Raw genomic sequence first — 15,531 nt, 5'->3', positions numbered from 1 at the left:
ACTCTGGTTTTCAAATAGGCAGATCAAACAGTTGGCTTTGTAGACCCCTGCTCACCCAGTCAAGTCATCTGTTTCAGGTTGAATAACTTAACAGGCAGCTGTCCACACACAAATATCAGCAGATGGTACTACACTCTGTGCGGCTCACGTGGTATCAGCTGTAGCAATTGCACAGCTGTTAGCCCACCACACATCCATCTCAGTGACTCCTGAGATGCTGGGGGAATTGCAACAAAAGGCATTCAAGTAGTACCTCTACAATCCGATCTCCAGTTTTCAGTGTTCCATTTTTGCCAGCTGGGCTGTCTTCCAGGATGTGCTTGATAAAGATCCCTCTCATCACTTCTCCATTACTCAGGCGACTTCCCATCCCTCGTCCTCCAACAATGCTGATCCCCAGTGACTTGCTAGGCTCTCTCCAGAGTTCGACCCTTTTGTGACAAAAAAAAGGACCAAACTAAATTAAAATCTGTTGTGATTATAACAAAGCTGCACACTGAAGACATCTGAATTTGCACAATTATTTAAAAAAGTTATGAAATAACTCCTCCTTGCAAAGTTTCATCTTTCAGTAGAAATTATCTACTGGATTCATCAGAAATTCTGTAATAGAGTCTAGTATCAGTCACTTTGTTTCAGGTTCTAATAGAACTTTGAATCCTTCTCCTCATCTTTTTTGACTTGACCCATAAGAATCAGCTTGGAATAAGTAAAAATAAATTACTATAACAATAAAGACACTCCTAGACTGCAGGGATTTAGCGCAATGGCAGTGAAAGTCAACCATTAATGCCTCTTGCAACGCATAACACATGCAAGTGTAGCAATTCCATTGTTTTTTTCTCTTCTTAAAATATGTTTCAAAATTTTTGAATTTCAGATGATAATTTATAATGTGCAATTAGATCTGCACTTACTTTCTGGGCTGGTTCCAGTTACTGAAAGCTGCATTTTGAAGTTCACTTTCTTCTCCCTCCCCCTCTTCACGTTCTGGAAGCTCTGGGAGTTCCCTGATGATAAACAGGAACACACAATTTATTTCCAAAGAATCCACATAATCACTAGATTTTTCTGAAAAAATTCATATATTGAGTAACCCTGCCAGTTTCAGAATTTGTACACCAGATTCATGTAAGGAAATTCGTTTTCTGATGTCCTTCATAATACATATTGTCTTCAGGGATTCCCTGTCCACTTTTTATCTGCAATGAAGTATCCACAAGACAGAATAAAAGACTGTAATTTGGAACTAGAACCAAATCAAAACCAAAGGTAATTTATTGTTTCAAAATGGAATAAATTACAACAGCAGCACTCAAGTAAACTTATTGCTTTTGGAAATGAGTTGCAAAAAACCGATTATTAATCACTTTGAAATTTTGGATGGTAACTGACATGGATTTTTGAAACTCAAGGAAAAGAATGGCATAATTTATTCTTTCCAGTTATGTTCTGGAAAGACCATCAATACCAAAAGTCTTATGTTGGAAGCACTCAGTATTTGTGGCAATCCATAAATCCAATTTCATGGTATTTAAGAGAAATTTAGGATGTGCAAGAATTCAATCTCCTTTTTGGACAGATCAAACAGCCTTGTAAAAATGCTTAAAAAATTGCTAGTCAAAGCAAAAACTGTATTTTTAACAGCTTTTTATTGTAGTGGCTGCTGGTCTGAAGAAAATCATCCATGTTTCATCTCTTCGAAAATAAAACTTATATTCCCAAAATGTGCAAGATGTATGGAGTTACATTTGAGACCTATTTGGGAGAAAACTGTAAGCCTTTTGACTCACCTGACAATATGTGAAGGAAAAAGTTCAAGTGGCACAGCTCCCTCTGTCTGTTGTCCCAAACTGGCCCTGTACTCGTCTAAATTTTCTGCTGGCACATATGTAATACTGCAATAAAATGGGACATGATTAAACTAGCATAAAGAATGCCAGTCCTTCTTTTAGTGGGTCTGAGGTATGGATATGAGGAAGCCACTCAAGACTACTTTGTTGACTGCAAGGCCGCAGTGGTATGTTGGGAATAAGCACTTACACGAATCCTCTGCAACTTTTCAACAAGTACACATTTATAGTCAAATCAGGTAGTTGAACGGCACATAATTTTTTGTAACTAAAGTAAATGGTGCTTCAACAGTGACAAGAGACAATCCAGCTTCATTCAAAACACAAATTCCTCATGCAAAGATAAACATAGAAGTATCTGTGAGATCTGAAGCACCATTACCCTCAATTACTGCTGAAAAGGTTTCTGAAAGTTGGTCTGTAGGAGGTTTTGTGTTTTTCTGGGTGGTTTTGTATTTATTTTAGATTTCTACACTTTTAGTGAAGAATACCTCATAGGTTTGGACATAAAAATGTATTACAGCACACCATCAATGCCACAGGGACCAATCCCCTGCTCAACTCTTTCCTCCAGGCCTTCATGCACCTCCAACCAGTTTGGGACAGTCAGACAGTTGTGTTTTGTCAGCCAAATGATGTGCAGACTCCACTTGATGTTTGAATGCCAGAAACAGAAATGGCCCAATAGACTGGGGAGAGTTCAACGAAGAGGAGAAAAAGATTAAGGCCTGAAGATTATTTCTTGAAAAGCTTCCATCTGGGAGACAAAAGGATATCACAGTATATACCATGATATAAACAGGGACTTCATATATAGCGCTCCTTTAATGATGCTTTGTCTTAAAAATCTACAGCTTAGCTATCAGACTCAAGTATAACAAGTAGTAAGGCTGATGGAAAAAAGGCAGAAAAAAGTCTCTCTTGCCATGTATCACATTGTTAAAAGAAAAAAATAACATATTTCCCCGTGGAAGAGACAGGGATAAAGAAAAGCCACTTCACAAGGATATGTAAGCTGCTGGGAAGTCTGAGGCTTTCACATGGACCTGTCTCATGTCCATCATTCCTGATTGATGTCCTCTTAGTCATGTCCTGATTTCCACTGATCCCCCTTTCAGTAGTTTTTCAGCTGAGCACATCAAGAATCAGAAGAAATGCAAATAAACTTTTATACAACTAATAGTATTAGTCTAAAACATTCTACTAAAAGTTAATGTAAGGACCACCTTAATTTGTCCATCTGTGTATGTGTCTAAGCATGTTTCCTACCTTCTTGCATGCCTACCATGTCTAGAAAAGTGCAAAAAGGGTCAGCATGAAGGTGTCTAGGATGCAGAACAGAAGAATCTTCCTAGTTCTTTTAATGGAAATGTCTAAAATTGTATTACCGAAATTCATATCCATTCTAAAATCTTTATTATCACCAACTTTACCTCTGCCTTAAATCTTCCTGTTCTGCATTGGCCTTTTTTCAAACACATAAATGCTACTCCACTTGACACAACATATTTTCCTTTTGGAGTGATAAGAAGTTAACATACACTTGGAAACAAACTCTCAGCATAATGTCACTAACTCTTATCTGCCTTTCCTGACAGCATCCTAGCACTGGGAAATGCTAAAGACATGCAACAGCTATTCTGTGAAGATCCAGCAGTAAAACGGCAAAAACCAAGAGTGAAAAGAATTTTGGAGAATAATGACTACTATTTCTCAGCCATCTCCAACTCCAAGTGTATTGGGTGAAGTACTAGTATTATGCTCACAAAACTCTCATGGGTCAAATGCTGATGCAGCAGCTTCACCCAACAGGCCCATAAGAATACCTTGCCTCTACAAAACCTGTAAGACCTGCTAGTTACATTTCAATGTAAAAAAATGTTATATCCACCACTTATAAAAATAAGTAGGAAATAACACAGTTTTCCCTTGACAGAAAGATACAATAAAGAAACCAGAACTTCTGGCTTGAAGGCCTGGATGATCTCCTTTATGCTAAACTGAAGCTATGGTTCAAAACGTGGAAAGGAGAATGGCACACTCCTACAAAGGAAACAGGTTATCTCAGACTCAGCCTGAATGTACACAGCAGAGTGTGACCTCTGATAGTACAGGGTCTAGTATATATCGACTCTTGTCTAGTTCTTTTCTGCAAGGAGCATAAGGCAAATAATTATGCAGAACATCAAGATCCAAGGATAGTGGCAGTCCTTACCTTATACATGAGCACTTGAGATCAGCTGATCTCAAGGGGGAGGCAAACCATATGCATTCCAACTTCTGGGATACACTGTTGTGTTGTTCTGTGATTAAATAACTGACATTGTGCTGAATCATTAAAAAGGTATGGCTCAAAGAATGCTTTCCAAGAGTTTTAAATGCTACTTAGAAATGTCTCCAAAAGCTGCTCGAGCATTCCTTTCTGTGTACAGCACCAGAATTATGAAGAAAAGAGGTCTGCTTTACCATTTAAAAAAATGCATTCAAAATTGAGCAACTGAATAAACAATTGATTTCCACACATGGAAAAAAAATTAGATAATGTTACTGAGAGCTGTTACATTTTAGCTTTTTGGAAAAATACATTATTTCTACTCTAGTCCATAATCATAGTTCTAACAGACTAATTTAAAGCACTCAAAGGAATATTCAGTATGTTTTTAACTGTCCATTCTTATCTGTATGTTCATTCTCATCTAGGTTTCTGTAACATTTCTGTTTCATAGATATAAACCAGAACACTTGCATTTTGAAAAAAAAAAAAAAAATAACCTACAAAAGAAAACCAAATTACATGGATCAAATACATGAAATGTTATATTCTGCATGGAGTTCACCTTTGTATCTTGCTCATGATTTCCAAAGTCCAGTTAACCACAAGAGTTTTGCTAACTGCTGCTATTACCTGTATTACTGATACAACTGTCCCCCTACTCTCTCTGTTCTGCATGTTATTACTGAAAGGAAAGAATATTTTCCCTGCTTAGTGCTCACGGACAGACACCTCGCAGTTATCAAATCCATCATTTGCTGGATTGCTGCTAGAGCTCACTTGGAGGTCAAACTGAGATCTGAAGACATTCAGTATCATCCTGAACAGTTCAGCCTATGGCTGGGATGATGAGGGGCACAGAACAAGAAGTGGTTTTGCCTCCTCTGACCAACTCTGTTGAACTTTGTGCTGTAAAGTGGAAATAAAACTCCACCAAGGCACCTGAATAGTTCATCTGCAAAACAGACTGGTAATGGCCTTAATACAACTACAGGGAAGACAGTAAAAGAAACAAAGGCCAGAAAACAGACATGAAGACAAAGAAATCAAAATAAATAAATAACTGCTCCACTCCTGTGTCATACTTCTTTGCTGCAAAAGAAATTAAAGTTTAACAGTTTCAAAGCAAAGTATATGCATAGTTTAATCATCTTCCTCTCTTGTAGCTTGAAAGAAAAGTGTTCTGGTTTTCTTTCTTGAGAGCTATCACCACTTCTACCCCCAGAGATATGCACTAGCAACTAAAGTAGTGACAATGGAAACACCAGTGGTTGTACATATGAAAGTATCTTGTTAACACAACACTGCATGCAGTACAGAGGAACATTGATCACATGCTTGACTGAATAGCCACACAAAACCTTGAAACACCAACAAATAAATTACAAAGTATGGAAAATGCTTAGGACAAATTACTGTAATTAACATCTAAGGTTCAGTTTGAACCTCTGCATACATGAAGGAAGTAAAATGTAAGTGCCACAGAAAATACGACACCGAGATTAATCCAGATATCAGTACATTGTACTCATGACAATTCTAGAAGTGAACCTTGCACACATACACACAACATGCACACGTGCTCTGAGCACATCTCAGGTGGCTGTCAGATGAAATCTAAAAATATTAGCAATAATTTTTTTAGAATACATGTATTTTCATTCCAGACTTAGAAAGTGTGCTCCAATCTTCAAGTTTAAAGCCATATATAAATAAATAATACAATTATACACACACAGTTGTATATTTTTTAATTAAAAAAAAATATAGACACATCCACTAGTGCAGCCACATGTGCATGCACACACAAACATACATGAGAAGAAAGATAATATGTACCTATATCTGGATATATCCCTGACATTACTATTGATGTCATAAAAACATGGAATGATTTTACAGACAAGTTGCAACACAGAGCCATAATGAGTTTCTAAATTGCCAATACTCACACATAACAGAGGGCCTGATCATCAGCAGGTGTTGGAGAAGATCTAGAATGTGAAGCATACGATGCAGCATCTTTTTACAACAGTGTTAATTAATATCAATGTCTCATGCTGAATGCAAGAGGCATACTTATGTATACAGAAATAGAGCTTTTTTTTTTTTTTTTCCCTTTTTTTTTATCCTGTTCTACCTCCATCTACATCTAACCCAGAAAACATCTGCTCTTTATTATTGTCTATAGCAGTGATTATTAAGAGGCATGGACAATGGAATTGCAATCTCTTTTATTTCTTGATCAGGAATTCATCTCCCCTTTCAGTCAGGTGAATTCTAATTCAGCTTATAATTATCTGACAGATGTTACAAGCAGCTGCTGCTGAGTACAAAACACTGGCATTATTATGGAAATGTAAGAGCTCCTGGCAAGATAGAGTGAGAAGTGAAATAGAATGCATTCAGTAAGGCCACACATCTGGTTTTCTACACACCGAGGGGAAAAAAAATTAAATATACAACTCAGACTGCTGGTTCTTGAACTATTCAAAATCAAATATTCTTTAATAGAATTAATGAATGCCTTTACATGACCAGTAAGAATGGCTTTGTTTTCTCTGCAAATACTATTTGCTACTGTTTGAAATACAGTTTTGAAAGCCAAATACTTCTGCCTAATCACTTTTTGGGCGCACCCTGCTACCCCCAAAAAGCTCAGTCTAAAAGTTAAGTTAAATTTTGCAGTAAGGACTAAGAGGAATGATATCTAGATGTTCACATCTGAGTGCTAGCGTACCCTTGTTTTCCAAGGAAGACACCCAAGAGATCCAACTTAAATCTTTGAAATGATGGCCCTTAAATTAAAAATGCTGCAAGGTGATGCACCACATTAGCTCTGAATTGACAAATACGGGAGGTGAACAAAGGAGGGGTGTGTATCCTTCTCAGCAAACATGAAGAATTATCTCAACACGAAGCTCCTCATCTCCAAATTTCTGATTTGGGATGTTACCCATATGTTTGTATCATAATACTTTCCAGGGATCCTGTGCTTTTCATTCAAGTTAAAAATTAAAGAGAAGTTTGATTATGCTGAATAGATTTACAGTAAAACTATGTAGTCCCAAAAATACTGTCATTTTTCTTGCAAGATTCCTTTAGAAGCTACCGGAGGATTTAGTCTTTCTGTTTCTACAGTTGAGAAGCTGGATTTACTTTAAAATTTGTCATAGGAATGCAGCAAAGAATATAAATACAAAACAAAAGACAAAAATCTTTTGTTGTCTTTTGTTTTGTACATATGTACAAACCGCCTCTTTTCTGCAGTATCTTTCAGAACTGGGATGCATTTTTCTCTGCAAAATCTGAATATCCACACCTAAGGGAGGATTTTAATATTTCCAACATACCTGCAAGAGAGTAAGACTACAAAACAAAACTTGTAGCCACACAGCATAAAATACAGAAGCTATAAAAGGATAAGCACAAATAATGAACACACTTGTATTTGATCATGAACTGCAGCACTAAGAAAAGACTCCTCATAGAAGAATGGTGCTGCAGCATTTGTGTCTCTAAGCAGATATACACACGCATGCATGTGCACATACAACTGATTTCAGTCATGACAGTTGTGAGTTGTAATTTGGAAGCCTACAATAATAACCAATGTCATACTTTATCAACACTGACTCGCTTATATTCCTGACACCATTAATAATAATGTAATTCATTATATGAGCATATCCCTTTATTAAAACAGGCTTACATTAAATCATAATCTTAAATGCATGACATCTATGGGGCAGGCAAGTATACCTAGTACACACAGTGAAGGTATTTTGCCCATCTGTTCCCAAAATACTAGGTCTCTTCCAAGCTAGAATACTTCTTGTTGAGTATGGAATGTGCTGATGCTCATTTTGAACTCAGTTCTAACCACAGTTACTCGTACTCACGCTGGGACTGGACTGATTCTTTCAAGGCCACCCTCTTGAGTAAGTAAAGGCTTCTATAACCAACAACTCCATTAATCCATTTCCATATCTGACCCAATCAATGTCACCACAGTCTAAACAGAGAAAATAGTCACTAGATTTTGAAGCTGTAAACTCAGCACTGGTGTGTCTACAGTTCCACCCACATCCTTAGGAACAGCTTGATTTCCAGACAGTGCTTGTGGGCAAAGTTAATTCCACAACCACAGAACCTAGAAAGAATTGTACTTTAAGGCAGTTAAAATTTTGTAAATTGTGTGAACTTGAGAAGAAGGAACTTTCTCCTCAAGTGGATTTCTTAAAAGTTGTATTACTTATTGGAAATTTAAAACTACTACTACCAAGAGCAGACAGTTATGCACAACAACAGCTTGTTCATATGTACTAATAAAAATTGGAAGTGACTACAAAAATCAGTGTTTCTACTGTTTGTCACAGACATACTGAAATGTTTTAAGCATTAATCTTTTGCATTAACATCATATTTCATACTTTCTGTCTGGCACCCAAAACTAAAACCCATTAAAAAAACTAAATGAAATTACTTGTGCAATGGCCAGGACAGTCCACCTTCAACAAACACAAACATCTTGAGAAAATTGTAACTTTCTTTAGAAGACTAATACTATGAATACAAAATTCTGTCCAATCCTATTCTTTCAAAAAAAACTAGCCAAGGCAATAATAATGATAATACTCATAACAGTGATTCCTAAGAACATCTGAAGCCTCTCACACAAGTGATCTCATCATTGAAATCCACAGAAATGTAATCTGAAGGTGAATTAGGCAACTGATGCTACAATTTAAAGGTAAATTGATGTGTAATAAAATTTTCATTTAAAATACTTGCATAAATAAACAAATTTTGAAAATCAGCTTCTTCCTACTATAACTCATCATCTAGTTTTACCTACTTTATGTCTGGTCCAATGAGTGAATGTCGTCTCAGCATAGCCCGGGCTTGTGCATTGGTTAAGTTAGTGGTTGACTCTTCATTAATGGACAGGATGCAGTCCCCCACACCAATCCGTCCATCACGACTTATTGAGCCTCCATGGATGACACTGCGAACTATCATTCCCAAACCATCTTTATTGGAACTTACTGTCATCCCTACAGTGAACACACATGAAACAGTTAATGTCTTTAAGCCACAGCTCTGGCTGCCAAGATAAAGAAATGTAACAGGGAAAGGAAAAGTCAGTCAGCTGACCTGTCAATATCATCAAGTCTGTAAGTATTGTTCTTACTCTCCCCCTTTAAGACAGCAACTACAAATCACAATCACAGTTACTTTACCTTGTTGTCAGTTCACATACTCAGCTCAATGCATGAAAAATTAAGACAGTGGAATATTTAAGCAAAAAATAAGAAAGATAATGAAATTGCTTAAAAAACATTTAAAATCACCACTCTTCTAATGGTTTACTGACTTTATATACATTTCACTTTCATTTATGACAACTCTCTTTGGAAAGAAGGTGAAATGAATGAACAGGTACTTAACAGGCTGAAAACAAATACACACTTATTTTCAACAGAAAATATGACTTAGATCCCACTGAGATGGTGGCTGCCTTCCCACTCTCCCTAAGCCATAGCTTAGGCCCAGAAGAGTACCCTGACTTCTGTGGAAGTCTGCATATTGCTAATGGATACAGACCAGTATTTTACTTAAAACATTATCCTACCTATGGCACACAAGGATACTGCTGGTCAATATTTATACCCTTTAACTCTACCTTCTTTCCAGTAATGGGAAATAAGACAGATATACTCTTGGCCCCTCCTCTCCCATGGGGAACCTATAAGGACTGATTTATGATGGTCTCTATATGTCCCTGTGACTGTTCTTACACACATGAGCTGTCACTTTTATCTACAGGGCAGCTGGTGTTCATGAAACAGACACCAGAAACAGTTTCAGGAAAAACTCAGTTCTTCACTAAGGTAGTGGAAAAGGCAGGACTGGAACCCTTGAAGTCCTTCCTTGAGGGACTTCCACTATCTTAATACTGCTTAATAAAAAAAACTTTTTATTTTTCTGAAATGTGGTTTGAAATTCTGAACCTAATCTTGCTGTTTGGTTAAGATAGTAACAGACATTACTGAGGGTAGTGTAACAGCACTTTAGGAAAACATCACACATACAACAATATTCACATTCATATTTTGTACATACGTACATTCTTATTTTTTATGCATAAAATGTCTGACAATTTGAACCCTGACCCACGTTTATATTTTCATGCCATATTACACTTGACATGAAATTTGCTTTGATGTTCACTGCACTTAAAATACTCAGACACATAAATAAAAACCTACTCCACTGAATGAAGAGTTTACTGCAAAGAAAACTTTTTTACAAAATATAGACACTTTGAAGTGCATTGTGACCTACACTTTATACAGACTGGCAATGAGGCCAGTAAATGCAGCAGTTAACCAAGCCCCTCATACCAATGAAAGATAAACCATATACCCACATCAACCTTTTCTACATCTCTTTCTATTTTTGAGACCCTGATTTTAAACCAGATTGATTTTGAAGGATGACTGTTTCATAAAGATGACGTGGCAGACTGAGCATCCAGCCATCAGAAAGCAGTTTATTCCAGGTCGAGGTCCACTGAAATACAGCATCACAGCTGTAAAAAAACCCTGACACCCACCTCTGCACAGCAAGAAAGTTCTGACTTGTGACTGTTTATAAACATCCAATCCTGTGGACAGCTCCTTTTAAAGCATTTGAGGAATTACTGCTAATAGCCAGCACCCACACAAAGCCCTGCCCTACCAATCCCAGAGAGTCTTCTTATGCAGTTGGCTGGAACAAACAGCACCAGGAACCTAAATCAAACCAAACAAACACACAAGCCACAAACAGTAGAGATGCATCACTGCCCTTCAACACAAAGCCCTCCTGGCATTGGCTCTGGGAGGGTTCTATTCTTGTTCTCCCTCTCACACTGCCCAGGGCCACACCTGAGAGCAGGACAAGACAATGAAAAACATTATCATCAGTTGTGTGTGTTCACTCCAAAAGGTGTTTCTAGTCAGTATGCTCAGGAAGTTGCAGTTTGCAGGTATCTAAAATCTTTGAACTTCCCTACAAAATGATAATATCATTAAGCCAAAAATACTACCTATTAAATTTATCAATGACATGATTTTTGTTTACAAATATTTGAAAATCTCATTTGTAGCTCTTTGACCATAGTGTTTTCTACAGCATTCCTTGGCTATATCTTGGTTTTCCATTATATCAATACATTGAAAAACAATGCATTAAAATTGTTCTGTTAACACCTAGGAAATACTGAACTCTTTTATGGGAAAACAGTTTCTCAGTGAGACTGCACATTTCACTTTTGTGCTCACAGCAACATCAAATGCATACCGTGCCATCATAGTCAAACAGGGCAAGACAAGCAAAGAAAGATATCCTGTCCCCGCTAAATGGAAAATATTTAGTTTTTACTAATAAAACAGGGAACATACAAGGGAAACCAAGTTATATTCCTGAAGAATTTACAAAATTCACTAACTTACCTAGGCTTGAATTGCCTTTTGCAATAATTATAGTCTTCTCATACATGTTTTTCACTGAATTTGGGGGTGTGGAATTTCCCTCCAAAGATACTGGGCATCTCTTTTCCACTAAAAGCAATTGATCCTAACATAAGGGAAAATAACACCAGTTCAGATTACCAAGATAAAAGTATGATTGGTCATACTGATCTCAACCACTTTTGCCTTACTCAAAAGCTATGCACATAATTACATCAGATTTCTTATATAGACACTGGAAAAGTCAGTTCACCGAAGATCATGATTTCTGTCTTCATTCAGGCAACAAACCAAAGCTATCACAATGCACACTTTTAATTTAAGGATGTCAAAATTAGTAGAATGAATTCAAGGGCTTCAGATTCATTCACCACAGATGTCTGACAATCTACCAGTACTAAAGGAACAAATCTTGTAAGGCATTTCAGCTCTTTTAAGCATTTCTTAATAAATCATTGAAGGAAAAAATAAGAAACATGTCACAGTGACTGTCATATAAAGGAAAATGGTGATTGGACACTGTAGCATCACAGGTCAGTTTGTGAGCTGAAGTGCACAAGATGATTGCAAGACATTCAGACCACATCCCCCTTGGTTTCCAAAAGGCCCAACTGCAGCAGTGTGCCTCCCATTTGCACTCATGCCCCTGTGAAGGTTATCAAGGGTTAAGAAAACTCCCCTGTCCTGCCCAGGAGTTATACTGTGGTCCAGCAGTATCTATTACATGAGGCCTGAGAAGACTTGTATATATCCCTGTATTGATAGCCTCTGAGAAAATACAATCTTGATAGCATAAATTATGTCCTTTTTTGGAAGATCTATATCCCAAAGTTTTGATGTGAGCTAATTAATAATCAAAGAAATATGCACGGCTATTGGCCTGTAACAATTTCTGCAGGAAATTTTTGGGTCTAATTACAGGCTTTCTGTATGTTTTTTTAATTAAAAAAAAAGAAAAAAAAGAAAGAAAAAAAGAAAAATAAGGCAAATAACTTTACTTTTTCATTAGAATCAAGATGTGTGGTAGTAGCAAGGCTTGTATTTAGTACAATGTCTGATGCTGTCTGAGATCCAGTCCATGTTGCTGTATTTTCACTTTCATTTTGGTTGATATCTGAAACCTCCAGAGTCAGATTTGTTTTAGTAAAATCACTTGCAGTTTCCAGGCTACTGTCCACTACAGGCTTTTCATCTCTTAGTCTCTGATTCAGATTCATGTTGTACAGATTCTTCTCAGATACATGGAAATCAGCTGCAGCACTTGGGCATTCCTCTCCAACAGACTGTTCAACACAGGAGACAATGAACAATCACCATTCATTTGTAGTAAAATTCAAAACCACATTCATGATAGAACCTTAAACAAAATCTAATCTCATAGAATTTAAACATACTGCTGTAAGATCAGCAAGCTCAACCTCATCTGTAGTTCCCTACAGGCATTCATTCTACTATAAAATGAACTTGATTTCTTAGATATTTCTTCTGCTTTATAATACCAGAAATCAGTAAAATAAGTTACTAACTAACTTGAATAACTCCGGTAAGATTTTAAAATTCAAGCATCCAGTTGTTTTTCTCAGGTGAAAGAACTTTGCTAGACCAATATCTTTACTTTCAGCACACTTAGCAAGCAAAGAGGAATTTAAACCAGATCAGACAATAAGAATGCAATATTATCATCTATGTAACTGAGCAGAAACATTAAGACTACCTCAGCATGAGTGACAAGTAAGAACTTGTTCAGACATCAGCAAAATGTGAATATGGGGGATTTGAAGTGTGAGAACAATGAAATACAATAATGCAATTATAGAAGCTTACCAGTTAATAATTATTGCAAATATACCAATTATGGCTGCAGTACCAGAAATATGTTCTCTACACATTTGTTTAGGCTTCCAAGATTCTGAGGCCCTGTTTTTGAAATGTTTCAAGGGATTTCAATAATCACAATATTCTGAAAGAAAAAAAACTTAAAATATTCTCTAGCTGACCTTTTAAGGTAAGTTATTTTAAAAACATGTTGGCCATTAGATTTTAAAAAGATATATCAAGAACTTAGAAGTTAGAGACTCTGTATCATTATTAGGGATTTCTTTGCTGAAATGTAATAAAGTAACTCAAAATCAACTACCTCTATCTGTCTTAGTTGTTATTCACCGGTCCTATTAACTGTTCTACTGCTTTTCCAAAAAGCTGGGGAGACATTCTTCCCAGGATTTGTGGATATTTTGCAATATTTTTTCTCAAGAGCCTTAGAATTAATTTTTGTAAACTTTCATGAAGTGCATACATGCTTGTACTGTCCCCTGACAAGAATCAAAAAAGGCTTACCAGTAAATAAGTGGTTTAAGTAACAGCTGAGAAGATAATTGAGCAGAGCCTAAATACAACTAATCTTCACGATATAATCAATGACATAATTTCCTATCTTTTTGAGAACAGAACACGATACAATAATCTATTGAAATTATTTTATAAGGTTTCAAATACACCTAGGACATCTACTTTTAAGTCTGTTTTTTACCCATTTCTGAATCAGTGAAAATATGTATCAAATCATACTCAACACTTATTTCATATTCCATAGATACATATTAGGAGTTGCATCATATACTAATTTTTATTTTTATTTCACTTAAAGAAAAGCCAATGCTGTAATTTTTTAGGACAAACACAGTTCCAGGAATTCATACCTATAGTAGCATGTGGCCTCACTAGAGCATCTGCATTATTTTTTAAAAAAAAAATCCTTAAGTTTTATGTTTTTCAACACCTTTTTTTTTAAATGTGACAACAAAATGTGACACACTCAGAACCTGCCCTGCAGCCAGAAATAACTAAAATATTTGTGCATCCCTCACAGCATCAAATAGTGCTGTTTTAATTCTTACTGCATTTCACTTGCTTCAACAGATTTCATTAATGAATAGATTTTCCCACTATGTTTGTTTTTTGAATCATGAATAAGTTACTTGAGAACTTAATACCCACTTCATATTGGTGTACAGAGACAAACACTGAAAAATCAGGACTATGGTATTTTAAAAGAGTAGGTAAACCAAGGTTATGTTTAAGTCAATGGCAAAAACAACTAAAGACTTTCTGGAGCCTCAATGTGATATATAATGTAAGTCCAGTCTCTATCTCACAAAATACTCCCAAGCATGCAAAATGCATAATCCATTTAAGTAACAATTACAGAGTTAAACAATGCAAGCTGTCCCATTGGCACAGAAGAGATGTGCTCTTCTGTGGATTAGGAGAAACCATTAGGAGATGAATCTAGCTTTCTAGCCAGTGCCTCATAAGGGCTAAACATATTCCAGAAAGGTTAACAGGAATTACTGCAGCTCAGGTGTGGCAGAAAAAGCAGCAGCTACTCTATTCAAGACCACAGACTGCAAACCCAGTGGTTTTCAATGAAGACTGCTAGGAGAATGGAACTGGAAAGCTCTAGGTTAGTGAAATAAATCTAAATATTTAGAAGAAAGAAAGAATATGAAAAACCATGGAAAGAAAGAAAACATGATGAGGTCATTATGGGTATGTGACCAAGAACCAAAAAAGCTACTGATCTTCTTAATAATCTTAAATAAATCTTCATTTATTGCTTTACATAAAAATTATCAGCAAGGTTTTCTCTGATTTACTTTACTTTTTACTTTACTTTTACTCTGACTTACAGAGTTTTATGGATTTAACTACAGCATCATTATAAAATTTTCATTCAAAACCACAGAAACATACGAATTATGAAGCATAAAAGTAAAAATCAGGATGAAAACTTACTCCTGCTTTTTATACCGAAATATAGAGCAACAGGGCATTTTTGCGTTACCACTCTCTATTATGCTTTGAATGATAATTATATTTTTCTAGCAGA

At 36.2% G+C, this 15,531-nt stretch overlaps 1 protein-coding gene across 15 annotated transcripts in view; it reads right to left on the bottom strand.

Moving 5' to 3' along the window:
- The window catches only part of MPDZ (multiple PDZ domain crumbs cell polarity complex component), a 101,505-nt gene that overhangs the window by 32,362 nt on the left and 53,612 nt on the right, over positions 1 to 15,531 (bottom strand). For 10 of the 15 annotated variants that reach the window (XM_088054058.1, XM_088054059.1, XM_088054060.1 and 7 more), the window contains 7 exons: positions 12,641 to 12,925; positions 11,625 to 11,748; positions 8,984 to 9,182; positions 6,078 to 6,119; positions 1,794 to 1,898; positions 918 to 1,010; positions 254 to 431 (listed from right to left, as the gene is read on the bottom strand). In XM_088054058.1, the coding sequence (XP_087910184.1) occupies positions 254 to 431; positions 918 to 1,010; positions 1,794 to 1,898; positions 6,078 to 6,119; positions 8,984 to 9,182; positions 11,625 to 11,748; positions 12,641 to 12,925 (1,026 nt within the window). The remainder of the gene's footprint in view (positions 1 to 253; positions 432 to 917; positions 1,011 to 1,793; positions 1,899 to 6,077; positions 6,120 to 8,983; positions 9,183 to 11,624; positions 11,749 to 12,640; positions 12,926 to 15,531) is intronic. The other 5 variants (XM_005522675.3, XM_088054061.1, XM_088054066.1 and 2 more) reach the window with 1 other exon arrangement.

The sequence above is a fragment of the Pseudopodoces humilis genome, chromosome 4 (genome assembly GCF_049639895.1).
Source record: "Pseudopodoces humilis isolate 2021_Gansu_Grassland_sample_001 chromosome 4, ASM4963989v1, whole genome shotgun sequence".
NCBI lineage: Eukaryota > Metazoa > Chordata > Aves > Passeriformes > Paridae > Pseudopodoces > Pseudopodoces humilis.
Note: the sequence above shows the minus strand (reverse complement) of the source record. Positions and strands in the feature narration are given on the sequence as shown.